At 40.7% G+C, this 14,896-nt stretch overlaps 1 protein-coding gene across 1 annotated transcript in view; it reads right to left on the bottom strand.

Moving 5' to 3' along the window:
- Positions 1–999: 999 nt before the first annotated feature.
- LOC127356755 (protein shisa-8-like) overlaps positions 1,000–14,896 on the bottom strand; it is a 94,614-nt gene continuing 80,717 nt past the window's right edge. Inside the window, exon 4 of the mRNA XM_051388772.1 lies at positions 1,000–7,538. Coding sequence (XP_051244732.1) covers positions 7,042–7,538 — 497 coding nt within the window. The 3' untranslated portion in view covers positions 1,000–7,041. The remainder of the gene's footprint in view (positions 7,539–14,896) is intronic.

Genomic DNA, 14,896 nt, shown 5'->3' on the forward strand with positions numbered 1-14,896 from the left:
AGGGGCTGCCGTGGCTCAGTAGGTAGAGCGGGTTGTCCATTAACCACAGGGTTGGTGGCTCGATTCCCTGGCTATACATGTCCATGTGACTGAGTGTCCTTAAGCAAGTCACTGAACCGTGGGCGCTGACGGCTGCCCACTGCTCCTAGATGGGTCAAATGCAAAGGACAAATTTCTGTTCAATGTTGTATTATTAGTATTAGTATTGTTATGGTGTTTCCTGCATTCTTCCATCAATTTGTTAGATTTTCTGACTTTCTGCTCTTTATGTTTTGTGTTTTATTTACCAGTAAACCTTGGGAACTCCCTAACTGGGTCAAATTAAAGCTTCAAGCAGATATTTTGGGCTGCAGCTTGTAGGAGTTTCCTCGCGAGCACTGCCATGAATGTTGTCACAACCATTTAATTAGGAACATTTGGGGGGACCTTCAGTCTTAGCTCATCAGTCTATGACAGTCAGTGCTTTCAGGGGTTATTTTGTGATAAAGTGTGGTAATTTCCCCCAGTGTCAAACCCACTTTCCCTCCTTTCCCCTTTCAGTTATTTTTTTCCCTGGATGCTTTTTGACAAGCCCCAACAAGCCTGAACTTGAATGAATTTCAGATTAAGATTTGATTAGTATCTTTGCCTTTTTCATGTTGGATTCCATCCTGTATACGGTTTAAAAACATCAGGTTGTGATTTCACAGGAAGTTATGGATTATTTCTTGACTGGGCACAGTCTCCAGGAAATTGCTGCAGTCCAACACATAACCCCTGTAAAACTGAATTAAACAAATCACATACAACGCGTTAATAATTGAGCTTTAGTGGGCGTAATTACTTTACCTTAGGCCAGAACCAGACTACCTGTTTTCTTATTTCCAGTCTTTGTGCTAAACTAACTGGCTCCCAAAATGAAACTACTCCTTTAATGGTCTGGGTTAGATCATTTGACGGACAATGTTAGTCCTCCTGAACAGAAACAGCCAGTACACACATGAACGATTAACAAATGAGTACTATATTTCTTGAAAGATTTATTCAAACAGGACACATGGGCCAACGTCGTATGAGTGCCTATTGACATTTCAGTCAGTTAAGTCCGTCAAAACTTTATTTATATTGCATTTTGTATGCATGAAAATTATGTTCATATCCCTTCATCCCTTAAAAAAAAAACGTCTAGAGAAATTTGTCTTGAGTTACAGAGAGTGACGTCAGATTGCCCAGTCTGCTTTTATATCTATAAAAAGCCCTTATATAAGCTGAGTAGTCAACAAATTTCACAGCAGACAAGTGGTACAGCATACATATATACACAAGTAGTACATAGCAATCCAAGGCAGCCTATTGCTGCCTATTACAAATTATCATGAAACAACGCATGATTTTTTTTTTTTTTTTCATTTTTTGCAGATGCAAAAGCTGTACAAGAAATTACTGAATCTTCCTTTCATCTTTCACCTAATGTGTTGGCAAAGCACTTGGATACAATGCAATATCTTTTAACATTAAATACATGAGTGCATGTATACCTTACAATGTAACTCAAAAGATCACAAGCTTCAAACATTTGACATCCTCTGGTGGTAAAGGAAGGTGAGCGGGAGGAGGGTTGAAGGGTGCGCAGCCATGAGTCTAAAATCTGGAAGCACTTTCCATCGGTCAAATGAACTTTTTTTTTTTTTTGACAGGAGCTTAATCCTTGAAAAAAACACAGTACAAAAAAACAAACTGACAGAAAACAAAGAAACAATTGAACCATACACCATAATCTATATATTGCTAGGGATCATGGAGCCCAAGTATGTCTACCAGGTTGCATTCAGATAACCTGCGGTAGAATACTTGCAGTGTTTCTTTTATAGAGAGGAAGTTTAACAAACAACAGTCAGTTAGCTCTGAGATGAGCGAGTGATGCCATAGTCTGTCATTAATCAGGAGAGATTGAGTAAATGCACTCTAAGCTGATGATCCAAAACAGTCTTAGCATTCTCACTGTTTTGGATTTTTAAGCATCAGTTAGGTGTACTCAGTTTCTCCTGATTGAAGGCTTTTGGTCCTGTTTCGTACCACAAACTTGTGGACGTTGTCTGGAAGATATAATCAGTGTAACACCTCCTGTTTCATGTATGTATGTGCGTGTATGTTTGTGCATGTGTTTAAGTATTTACATTGTCCACAACAGAGGCATAACTGTGGCTCATCAGAGGCTTTTTCAGTCTAATTTATTCAGCTTAACCAACTGCTTTTTTTTCAGACAATCCTTTGCCTGAAATGAAGTCCATCCAGGATTGAAGAAAAAAAATCCTGCATCCAGGATGCCCGACCACAGGGAAATTAACACTAAAAGGTGTTTTCCAGCACATCAGCATGATTGTGTCTTGTGATTGTGACACCTCTGATGTGGATCTCCCAAAGAGGAAGAGGATATTCAAGAATCAGCCTTTCACAGTGCTCGTTCAAACACTGTCAGCCAATCACTGAAAGCCATGCTATCCAACACAATTTGAGGAAAGTTGTGAAGAAGTTGTTAGTCTCTGTAAGTTCGCTGGTAGCCTGTCCTCAGGCCCTGTCTGTCCCGAAGGACTTACTGTAGACTCCTGTAAATCCTGGAGCCAGTGTTGCCATTGTGTTAAACCTCCAGTGCTGTTTGTTAAGTCAGCAAGTGTTGTAGGAGTATGAATGGGTCCTGTTACTCCAGGACCCAAACACAAGAATAACAATGTTGAAATTGTGCGATTCAGAGCAAAGACCATCTCCAGCCCTCCTTTCAGCTACAGTCACACAATGCTTTTGAAAACTGGTTGTTTGAGTACATCAGAGATAAAACCCAGAATTAGAATGTTTTTAGACAACCCAGACAAATACGAATGAAAAACAACCATCGCCATATCAGCTGTGTCCATGCAACCCCATTTCTTTTTTCTGTCTCCTCTCCTTCATCTGCTCCCAAGCCCTCTACAGAGCCAATTCTTTTGCTCAGCTCTCCCTTTGGTTTTACCACCCGCACCCTCATTAGCACCCACCCCTAAACTCTGAGGAGGGCTCCAGATAGACAGACAGACAGAGAGATAAGGATAGGGTGAGGACGGTTGGGCGCTTATTGCTTTACAGACGCATATTGCTTGTTTACTCGCTGTCATTCCTCGTTTGTTCTCAACCTCTAATGCATTCCGAGTGATTAAGGACAGGCCCTACAGAATATTTTGGTAGAGGTTTTGGAGACCAGAAAACTTTTCATATGAAGTGACCCACTTAAAGTGTGGCACCTCATGGGAATAAAAGTCAAAGAGACGGGGAAGCCATGGAGAAGAAACCTGTTGTAACATGGCACGTTACATAGTGTGCAATGCTGGCGACAGCATAGGCGCAGATGTGTCTGATGCATATTCACACCATGCATATCCCATTGATGCTTTTGTATTCATGATCCCCATTCTCTGCTGATCCCTTATTACAAAAGCATGCCAGCAGCTCCGAGCACCACTCCAACAGCTTGCCTTACAGGTTTTTCTCATCGTGGAGAGGTAAAGTAGAGAAGCCATTGCAGCATTACGAACAAGCATTATATTACTAATTTATTCTCTCGTTAAAGTTTTACTCCATCGCTCATTTTATTTGCCTGTGTACACTCGCAGCGCCATAAAATTGAGATGCAAATTGGGGAATTTGGCTGACTGACATTTCTGCTTGGAAGAAAAGTCCTTGGATTCAAAAATTAAAATTGCTTTTACATGAAATCCACTAAGTTCAGTTTTAAGGTAGCAGGTTGTTGCCAGCAAATCTCCTGATGTGAATAATATATTACAACACATCTGGTCATTCATGTCTGTGTTTGTGGATGCTAGTTTCTTTTTCAGTGTAAGTGTAATGGTTGAGTGTATATGGGAGTAAATCTGGAGTCTGCCACGCTGTGACTGACTCTCATTAATTATCGCTCTTTCCCCTCACACACATGCTAAGAGGATCCAGTGAGAATATCATGGTTTACAACAGCTTGGAGCACTTGGTACCAAACACCAGACAAGTGCTTGGTACCCATCACTCAACCTTCCATGGTCATGGATGCACAGAGGGAGGTCGGGGGGTAGTCTGCTAGGGAGCAGAAAAAGGGAGTAGGAGCAACTGAAAAGGGACAGAAAGAGAGAGGGAGTGAGAGAAAGTGCTAAATAGCGTGTGACTCTGGTAAGAGCTGCTGTTTGATTAGGTTCCACCACCTGTCTAATGTGCTATAGCATGTGCCAGGCATATGCACTGCGGCATAGCTGGTGTCCTCATGATAACAAATGAAGGTGAATTCAATCAGTGAGTCAGACTGGCTGTTGGACTGTTCTGTATGGTGGAGGAGGTGAGAATATGCGGTGTGGAGGTAAGAGATTTTGAGGTCTGAAAGCAATATTGAATTTGTTGACTAAAGCCATAACTGGCATTGGAAAAGTATGTTAAAAAATATATAATGTAATATATTACTAATTGAAAAATAAATTATTGTACCAGTTACTCGTCCACAAAAGTAATTAATTGCATAACTCGTTAGGTTTCTTTTGTCACTTAGCACAGATCCATCAAAGGTGCCTTTTAAGAGAAATTCTAGTATATTTCTTCCTCATTTCCCATAAATGCGGTTACTTAGGCCTAATGTGACTTAACAGATCATGCTAACTTTGCATTTACAACTTTTGTTAAGAGTTTTGGGGAAACAAGGGACTTACCCAATGGTTTTTTTCTTGCTTTGATGACTTCAAACACTAGTGACAGTGTTTGACAGAAAGCAGCCGTTGAACAGCCATTATGGATAACTGCATAGCAAATCGACATCTAGGGTAACCTGCCAGCTGACCTAACCTGCATAGTCATTTGTGTGTGAGGCTGACTTTCACTACAGTTATACTGTCGTCTAAGGAAACTCAAAAAGCTAAATGCAATGGTGGATTATCTCGTGGACTATTATGAAGAAGACTGCAAGTCATTTGATGGTGACCTAATTTATCGGAACTAGACACAGACCATGAGCTAAATCAAATGGACGAGGAAAGACGAAGAATGGAAGCAGAGGCAGAAAGTCACCAGGGCATTCCCGATCACTGCTCTCACAATTTATGTACGTAACAAGGTAGAGATAAAAAACAACTGGTCACAAATAGGCTTAACAAATAACCAGTCTATGGTTTGGAGGTATTCACTGACCATCAACAGCTAACCTAACTTTAGATGGTAAGCCCACTTTCAGATTCCTGAAAGTGGGCTTACCAGCGGCTAACGTTATCAAGCCAGCAAAGAAGACACAATATTAATATATGACAACAAGTTGACAAGTAAGTTATTGGGTGGCAAATTTCTTCTTTTTTGGAATAGAAGCTTTCAAGCCTCACATCTCCAGTTCCCACACTGAGCTAACGCTCCTGGACCAATCTGTCCATTGAATGCAGAGGGACCAAACCGATATCAGATCTCTATGAAACTACCCTTATGAGAGCGACTCAACCCCAAATTGTTAAAGTATAAAGCTTTGAATGCATTCAAAGCAGGGGTTACATAGCTTTTTGTTTAGGTTCAAGCAGTGATTCATTTGTGGATGTTAATGTATGTCAATTACAGGGAGTGAAGTAAATTGCAAAGCACTGGCAAGTGGTTTCAGCCTCTCAGATCATGTCAGCATTGCAGCAGTAAACACAAAAAGCATTACAGGTGTTCTTGTAATGCAACAGCGTATTTTCTACCTACATCCAGAAAAACTTCATGATGTTAAGTTGATTATGAAATCACGTATTTGCAAACTTATGGATCTGTTGCCTGAATATAGTAAGGTGGATCTTGGAGGGTGTACATACATATTTATATAGTCATTTCAAATCCTGGTACAACCAAATGCCTATACCAATATGCAGCATTGCATAACAATGTAACACAAACCCAGTCTCATTTGCAAAAGCCAGTGTGTAGGAAGGAGGAGGAGAGAATGCAATGACTTTGTAATGACCTTTCTGGATACATGGACTCTTTTGCTGTTTTCTAGGCATTGGACACGTCATGGTTTTCTTTAGAGGTGAACATCCACAGAAAGACAAAAGATGCTGACTGAAATGAGCAGCTCAACAAACCGTTACAAATACCAACAAGAGAGCTTGCTCATTCACTTCCCCAGTTTCTGAGGATTAGTGTGTGGAGAGACAAGTGTGTGTCTGTTTGTGTGTCAGTGGGGGATGCCTGTGGTCTCTGACACTGCTGGGAACCTTCTGTAGTTTTTGACAAGTGTGTAGTGTGTGTGTGTGTGTGTGTGTGTGTGTGTGTATGTGTCTCTGTGTGTGTATGTGTGTGTGTGTGTGTGTGTGTGTGTGTGTACATGGTTCAGATCCTTCTCATCTCATTTGCCCCTGGTATGAGATGAATAACTAACCCCCTCTCCCCCACCTCTGCCCTTCTCTCTGGTATGAATTGCCAGGCTGATATCTCACTCTCTAGAGGGGCTGGAGGGCAATGGAGCTGACAACACAATGGCATTGTCTCTGCTGATGAGGAGCCAAAGTCTTAGGGGAAACACTTCCCATACCAGCCTCAGAAAAAGTGGGTAGAGCGAGTGCATCTGTGCTCGTTTGTGGGGTAAATAGTGTCTGTGTGTGGGATTTGAAGATTTGTGCGTGGTAGAGTGGTGCTACGGAGCAGTGCAGAGTGTCATTGAGGTGCGAGGGGGTTGAGAGGAGAACGAGGAGAGAGCTGTGCCAACACACTGAGAGGCCACTCAATTATTTAGAAGACCCGCCAGGTTCAAAGAGTCACAGCCAACACCTGCCAATCCACCACCTTCACAGCTTATCTGCTGCTGTTTTGATCCAGTGGTCTTAAAAGTACACATATAGAACTCACATTATTATTATTGTTGTCAACAATGATGAGAAAAACGCAGACTTACAAAAATTCTGATTATACATGATATTTGCCTGCTCCTCTCTCGCCATTTCGGCAGTGGATATAAAAGATATCTGAGCATTTCTTTTAAAGTTGCTTACAACCCCACTTGGTTTCCTCTTCTGTCTAATCACCCAAACACCCCCATGTTCAGACAGTGACCTCTGTCTTGCTGTTGGTGGGCAGTCCCTTGTGCTTGGGGTGCATGTGCGGCGAGTGGCCATAGCCCAGCGGCTGCGAGAAGAGCTCGGGCAGCGTCTCGATGCTGAACTGCCTCTTGTTGGAGTAGGCCTGGCGCCGGCTGTTATGCTGGTGCAGCGGCTGGTGCTGCTGCTGCTGGATGGGGTGGTGCTGCTGCCCTTGGAGGCCAATGTGGGAAGCCACTGGGTGCTGCATGTGGCTCTTACTGGGGTCCCATGCTTTGAATGCCGAGCTGGAGGTGAGTGGGTGGGTGTTGGTCTTGGAGATCTTAGGCTTGGGGATCTGGGAGGCGTTGATGGTGATGGCCAGTGGCGCGTGGATGTCGGGCGGCGGGAGAAAGGGCTTGTCCTTGGGATGGAAGTTGATTGGCTGGAAAGTGGGAGGGGACTGGCGGTGTGTATAATCTACCATTGGGTAGCTCTTGTAGTAGTCTCTTGCAGCCGTGTCTGGACGATGGGAGAGACAGTGGAGGCAGGGAAATAAAGGAAGAGACATGGTTAAATTAAGATGATGAATAGTTAAGACAATCAGTGTTAAGAGTAGTCAGTATGTGTATGAAGCTGACAATGCTGTAATTGTAGTATAAAAAAGATAAGCAGTGGTATTATTCAGTGCAAAATAGCAGATTCACATTTAAAAATGAAATTATTATTGAAGTTCCCCTCACACCTATATCTTCAATTTGACCCTATAGACCAGCTCATGTGGTTAAATACAATATATCTACATATATATGCACATTCCGGACAAATCTGTAAAACTGTGGCTGCTGTACAGCATGTGTGTGAGTGTTTGTACTACATTTATGTATTTGAGCTTTGAACTGTCTGTGAACTGACCATGGCGTTAAAAATACCAACAGCACCAGAGAAAAACAAATAGAGAGAGAGAGAGAGAGAGAGAGAGAGAGAGAGAGAGAGAGAGAGAGAGGCTGCGAGAGAAAGGCTGAGAGAGAGAGGCTGAGAATAAGGAAAATACAGGAAAACGCAGTAAGGAGTGCAGGGCAAAACAGGAGATTTATAGGGAATAAAAATAGAGTGGGTTCAGCGTGTCGAGTCAGATTAGCGCGAGCTCCCTGAGTGGAACTCGACTCGGCTGTTCAGTCATCACCACGACAACCCCCCTCACCCCCATCACACACACACACTCTGCCCTAAAGACACCAACAACCTTGTTTGCTTTACCCCGTTTTATTGGCCCCTTTTTCCTGGAGAGGAATAAGAGACTGAGAAAAAAAAAATGCTTTGTAGTCTTTTTCTTTCATTCTATTGCTCTGAATTTGTCTTCCTCTTAGACTAGGTATTGTTCAATATCTTAACATCAGTCTTCATCTGTCTCTGAGCAGTTTGAGGTTCCTTGAAAACAACATCAAAGAGAACCTGTCATGGTCATTTCACGTCTCCACCCTGGTTAATAAAGCACAAACTAAGGGAACTTAAAGAAAAATTCCTGTGCCAAGTTCTTGTTAACTTATATAGAGGAGTGATAGAAAGCATCCTGACTTGGAACATCACAAACTGGCATCAGATGTGTATTGCCCAGGACAAGAGGACTTGTTGAAGTCTGTTTTACGAGTAGCATAAAGGGAACGGCATTCTGAATTTCAGTATTCAACCCTGTGGTGTAAATTACCATAAAATGACCTTAAATCCTTGAAATCCTTGAAATTCTTGAATCTCATAACATACCAGGTTACAGCTGCTGTCAGCTTGTATGTTTTTTTCATTTTGTTCGTGTGCCTGTGTGTCTGATCTTATCATCATTACACTCCAGACAGAAACATCATTATAAGATTATGTCGATATTCTGGTTAGAAGACAAATGACCAGTTGACTTTAATTTGTTGTAATGAACGTCAATGTATGTTGCTGGTTATTAGTGGGTGTTAATGCATGCATGTGAGATGAGGAGAACCGTACACTGTGCTCATGGGGATTTCAAGGTCTTCTGAAACATTAATGCAACTTAAAAAGACATCATTTGAAAGCATAGTTGGGTTGCTCTATGTACCGTATGAGCTGCTTGCAGTTTAAGGAAAATAGAGCCTTGCGTGTTAACATCATTGATTGATCTTTGGGCAATATTCAGTTAAAACACTCCAAACAGAAGTCATCCTTTGGCTGGCTGAAATTAGAGGGCAGATTTACAGCTTTATCTACTGTACAGAGTTAGGAATACAGAGTTTAGCCGAGGCCTGTTTTTTTTCTCTATAGCTATTACTGTTGATTCATTTCTAATCATTTGTTGTCGACAAGATTACTGAGAACATTTATATATTCAGGAAACACCTAGAGGAGAACATTCATACATGTCAGGAAACTGTCCAGTATTATCACAGTCTGGTAATTGCCTATTGAACACTTCAAATGTGGGCCCATTGTGTAACTCAAGGGTACTTCAACAGCAGCTTTCTCAGTAAAATTGTCCAAGCTGGTCTAAAGATTTGAATACTATCCTACTTCTCTCCACACCCGGTGTCAGTACAACCATCTCAACTGCTTACTGACAGGCTGCTGTGTGTCTGTGTTGTTGTTTGTCTCAAAAGCCAACTGGATATGTTCCCTTATAACATGACAAAGCCACCTAAATGTAAATATAACTATATAAAAATAAAAAAAAATATTGATATTGATAAATTTATTGATCGGTTTATTCATGAAATATGTTAAAGGTATTATTACCTATTTGCACTGCCAGGACCAACAAATACATTTTTATGACGAGGTCTAGGACCTGGCTACGCAGATCTATTACTAACCAACAAGATGGTGCAAGAGTTTTGCTGAAATGTATATTGCATCCCATGAATCGCAGAGGGAATGCTGCTGAGGTGTTTTCATGAAAGCAAATCCAGTGTTTGACAGTATTTATGGCAGACGTTTTTCTGCAATAGCCATTTAATGTCTAGCATGTAACATTTAAGGGGATCTATTGGCAGGAATGGAATTTAATATTCATAACTTTGTTTTCATTATTGATTATTTCATCATTCCTTTGACCTTGGAATGAGCTGCTTTTAATGCTGCGGGTTGCCTTCCATTGATGCTGTCATGTTGCCATGTTTCTACAGTAGCCCAGAATGGACAAACACTGGATCTGGATAAGGATGTTCATGTTTTTCACCACCGTAATTTCTCTTTTGTGCTTCAAAGGGGAGAATGAAGCGAGGGAGTATGCCACTAAATACTGCAAACTGGTCCTTTAAATAATTTAATATTCAGTTATTATCTCTCTATATACTAGTATTTATGGGTAGTAGCGAACTCTGCCAAAATCTAGATTGAACAGGACATCCTGCTGCTGCTTTACAGTAAAATCATTCAACTTAAAATATACAGGGTGACTTTTATTGTGAAGCAGCAGGAGCTGCAATGCATTTGTGTTTCAGTACACTATGACATCACTGTTGGGTGTGGTTACAGGTGCAACAGAGCACACTTGTGGCCGCACCCACCCAGCAATGCTGCTGAGGTCATACAGACTTGAAACTTCCACCCAGAGAGTGTCACACAGCTTTAAAGCCAATTGTTAGGTCACCGGTTAAACTGAGAGGCCACAACAAGTAGGGGCCCTGGGTTAACCAATCCTTGCTGTAACAGCCATGGGTTTGAATCTGACCCGTGACCCTTTGCTGTGTGTCATCCCTATCTCTCTCCCTTTCCCTCCCTCCCTGTCTATCTTCAACTGTCCTATCCAATAAAAGGCAAAAAGCCCCCAAAAATATATTTATAAAACTATTAACCCTTCAGACAGTACGTCCTGCAGACTTGTGGAGAGGGATTTAAGATACAGCAAAAGATCTAAATTAAAGTAATCACTTTAATTATTCAAAAAACAGAGATTTAGGAGGCATATTTTTTCCTTATAAAGCAATACAGTGTCACAATATTGATGACTAAGAATGAGGAGAATGAACAGAAAAACAGCTTTACTTTCATTTAAATTTTGAAGATGGGGATGAACGTGTTTAGGATTAGTTTGTGTGTATGAGTGCACATATCAATGTGTGTGTATTTGTGTGTGTTGGTTCATGTATGTACATGCAACTGTATGTGTGCCGTGCATTGTGCAAGAAGGAACACATTTACATACATTCTTCACACGCTGAAAAGGGGATAAGCCGCTTGATGTGTACGTGTCTGTGTGGAAAAGGGCATCGCATGGGTTTGACATCTTTCAGCAGCTGTATGTTGCAATGAAGTGAAAAATGCACATTGGACGTCAGCAGTATTGCTGCAGATAGACTGACAGGCTGTAGGTTTAATATCCAGGGTGCTGTTTTATTGTTTATCAGTTTTTGTAGGAACTACCATTTATTGATTGTGGAAGCTGTATATCTCCTTTCAGTGTAATATACTGCATCTGAAGCTTCAGCAACTCAAAGAAATGGAGAGAATTGGTCCGAATCTCTGGACAGGGCAGGAAAATCTGGGACGGCACAGAAACAATGAATTAAACACACTCTTCCTTCCCACAACAACTGCTGTTGCTGTCCTTTTGAATGTTTCCACACATGTTGCCAGCAGCAGCACCTGACAGCAGGGTCCTCTGTGACAGTATTAGGTGCCTTCCTCTCCATTTCACAGACTCTCCATCTGCTAAGTCTTTATCTCTCTCTTCCTCTCTCTCTCTCTCTCTCTCTCTCTCTTGTTTTCCATTTTTCCATCTGTATTTTGTATATTTCGTACTCTTCAACGACATCAGCTTTTGCTCTCCATCCAGCAGCAGCCTAAAGTGAGGCCTGTGGGCCCAATCTGGGCCACCGCATTATAGCTGCATAAGCTGGGCCCTCCAAAGGGTAACAGAGTTTGACAACATACTGTATGCTATTTGGTCTATTTTTAATGCCATTTAATTGTGTTAGAGCAGTGAGAGGACCTGCTCAGTACACTGTCTATAAACATGTGTGAATGAATAACATAAGACCTAAAAGACAAATAGCATAAGAGCTAAAAGACAATGTAAACAATGTATACATCCTGATGTTTTTTTTGGCAAGTAGTAGATCATTAATATTATATCTAGCACCTACCTTTGTGTACACACTTCATTATAAATAAATTAAAAAAAAACAACTTTTAGATACAAGTTGGCAACCCCCAGTTATAATTTCACAAGCATTTTGTGAAGTTTCAGGAGACTCTCAGGGTGATTTTAGTTGTGGACAACATAACTAGCAACATTAAATACAATACATATGTTGATCTTCATCCTTAACCTCTAAAACTCTGATTTAGCCCTTATATTCCCTCTTTTTCCACATTTCCATGACAGTAAGTGTGTTCTGTAACTTGTTCAACCCTTCATCACAGGCATATGATGACTTACAGTGAATGAAATATTTAAACCTCTGATGGCATGTTCTTAGAACTGTACCATTACCTCAAATAGAAATATTCAGACTGACATATTTGGTACTAAACTTTGAGACCTCCATTGGAATTTAAAATAGTTTTCTGTGGGTTCTGAGCAATGCCTGGCCCACATTACACATCTGTAAAATATGGAACTGCGGGAAGGTCCAGTTTAATAGTTTGAAATACAAACTCTGCAAGACAACAATTCCCTGCAGCAGCGCATAACACCCAGCAAGACAACTGCAAGACAACTCACAAGTAGAATACAATTCTTCCACCAAACCAAAATGTTTCCACTTCATAAAAATACTGGTGAATAAAATATCAAGAACCCCTTCCTCATTAGTCCCCATAGGAACTCCATTGATCATTGCTTTTAAAAGGAACCCTTAAGTGCCAAATATAAAAAATAAAACTTTGAACCAGTGGGGTTCATCTTCAAAGCCATCTTTTGGGGAATTTAAAATCACTTCAATTCATGTGGTCATAAAAAATACCAAAAGGTGTTTCAACCAATATGTGACCTGAAGCACATTCTAAAAAATGCATTATGCACTGCAAAAATATTTAATAATTTAATCTTGGACTGGGTGTAACAGCTTTTTTCTCCTAAAACAAATGGAAAACCTTTTCAGTAAATCTATGGATACATTTTGTTGTTTTGGTAGGAATAAAAAAACAAAACAATTCATTGTGCTTGTTAAGATGATGTTTACTTAACTCAATAAAAAAAATGGCAGCAGGTTTTTTTTTTTAAATGGTCCCTTAACTTACCTTGTTATAGAAAATATCTCAAATATGTATTCAACTGATTCTATTCTACACTACAAATCGTGCTCAGGCTGTTGGCTCATTAGACTTTAATTAAAGACCTCGGGCAGTCTTGGCCCAGGTCTTGGAGTCCCAGTGTCCTGGCAAACAGTCTTTCACGCCCTCTTCAAGAACATCCCTCCACCTTCTGTCTCGTGTTGTCTTTTCTCTCTCCTGAAGCCCTGACACTCATGGGAGACTAACCTGGATTGAGCTCTGGAGATCACACATGAAGTATTTGTTATTTCTAGACCAACCCGGACCGTCTAAATCCTACAATGTAAGTTTATCTCGTCCTCCTCTCACTTTGACATTCTGCTTGTTCATTCTGTCTCTGTCCTCTCACTTTCTCACTCTCTAACCTTTAGCATCTTTATCCCCACATTTTCTCACTGCCAGTCCACCTGTCCTTCTTTAATTAAGATAGATATATCAGAGCTGTCTGCGCCAGAGTCCTGCTGCTACACCTGGCACAGGTTTGCAGTCACATAGTCCTGACCTCTTTGACCTGTTATGGCCTTCCTCGTTTTTTTCTTATGTGCTTACAGCTTCATTTTCTCTGTTTAACCTCTGGTGTCTTGGTTTGTACGAGAAATTTTAGAAAACAAATGTGAATTGTTAACCGCTGCATTTAGTCTCAGTGTCTTTATAAAGATTTCAAAGCAACTTGGTCCAGATACCTGCTGTTTCATCTGGCAAATGGGCAGCTATCCTGTCCAAACTGTTGTGCGTCCTAGCCATGACTTTGTCCACACAGCCAGGATCTCAGGACCCAGTGGCTTGTTTATTGCCCAGCAAGAGAACTGATAAGCATGTGTGAAAAGATGATTGGATTGTGTGCACAGGTTTTTGTTTCTCTCTTTGTGAGTGCATAATAGGACACAGTACTAAATACTAATAATGAAAACAGAGTCTCTTAATTTATGTTTAATTTCCTTAATAGATTTTTTAAGAGATGCCAAGTAAACGGTTTAAATTAAAAAAAATATTAAAATACAATGTTTTTATCCAATGTAATGCATAGAATATATAAGTGCTTATTTCAGCCCTAAGTATTGTCCGCAGTCTCCCTCTCAGACTGTGTACAGCATGCCCCCAACAACCTCCAGCAAGCAAACAGGGCAAGAGAGGCAAAACTCGGGGCAAAAAAGGTTGCTAAGCTTTTCCTGTAGCTGCTCCTTAAGCTTACTGCTGTGAGTGCACAGTGATCAGAGAAGTCGACTCAGATGAGTGTATCAACATATTGTTCAGCTCCTTCCTTCTCTTGTCTGGATTTTGGCAGCTTGAAAGTCAGGGGACACTACTCACATATTGAGAAAATTATACTGAGGAGGACGTGTCCAGGGGGGGACATGAAGCCTGGGATTATTACTTTTCTATTCATACTTATATCATTAATCAAATCCAAACAAAATTGATCCAAATGTTCTGTCACAATGTGAATCTGATTTATAGTATGGTAAAATATATGCCTTGTTTGAGTGCCGTTAAAGGATTTTAAGTAGATCCAGATTAAGTTTTATTTATAACACGCCATTGCCTTTCCCTTTGATATTAGTCTTTTTGTTTGTTTTGACATTTTCATTATTTGAAATCTAATATTGTGTCAACTTCTATGTTGCATATGCATGTGGGTG

This window comes from Dicentrarchus labrax, unplaced genomic scaffold (genome assembly GCF_905237075.1).
Source record: "Dicentrarchus labrax unplaced genomic scaffold, dlabrax2021, whole genome shotgun sequence".
NCBI classification, from domain to species: domain Eukaryota; kingdom Metazoa; phylum Chordata; class Actinopteri; family Moronidae; genus Dicentrarchus; species Dicentrarchus labrax.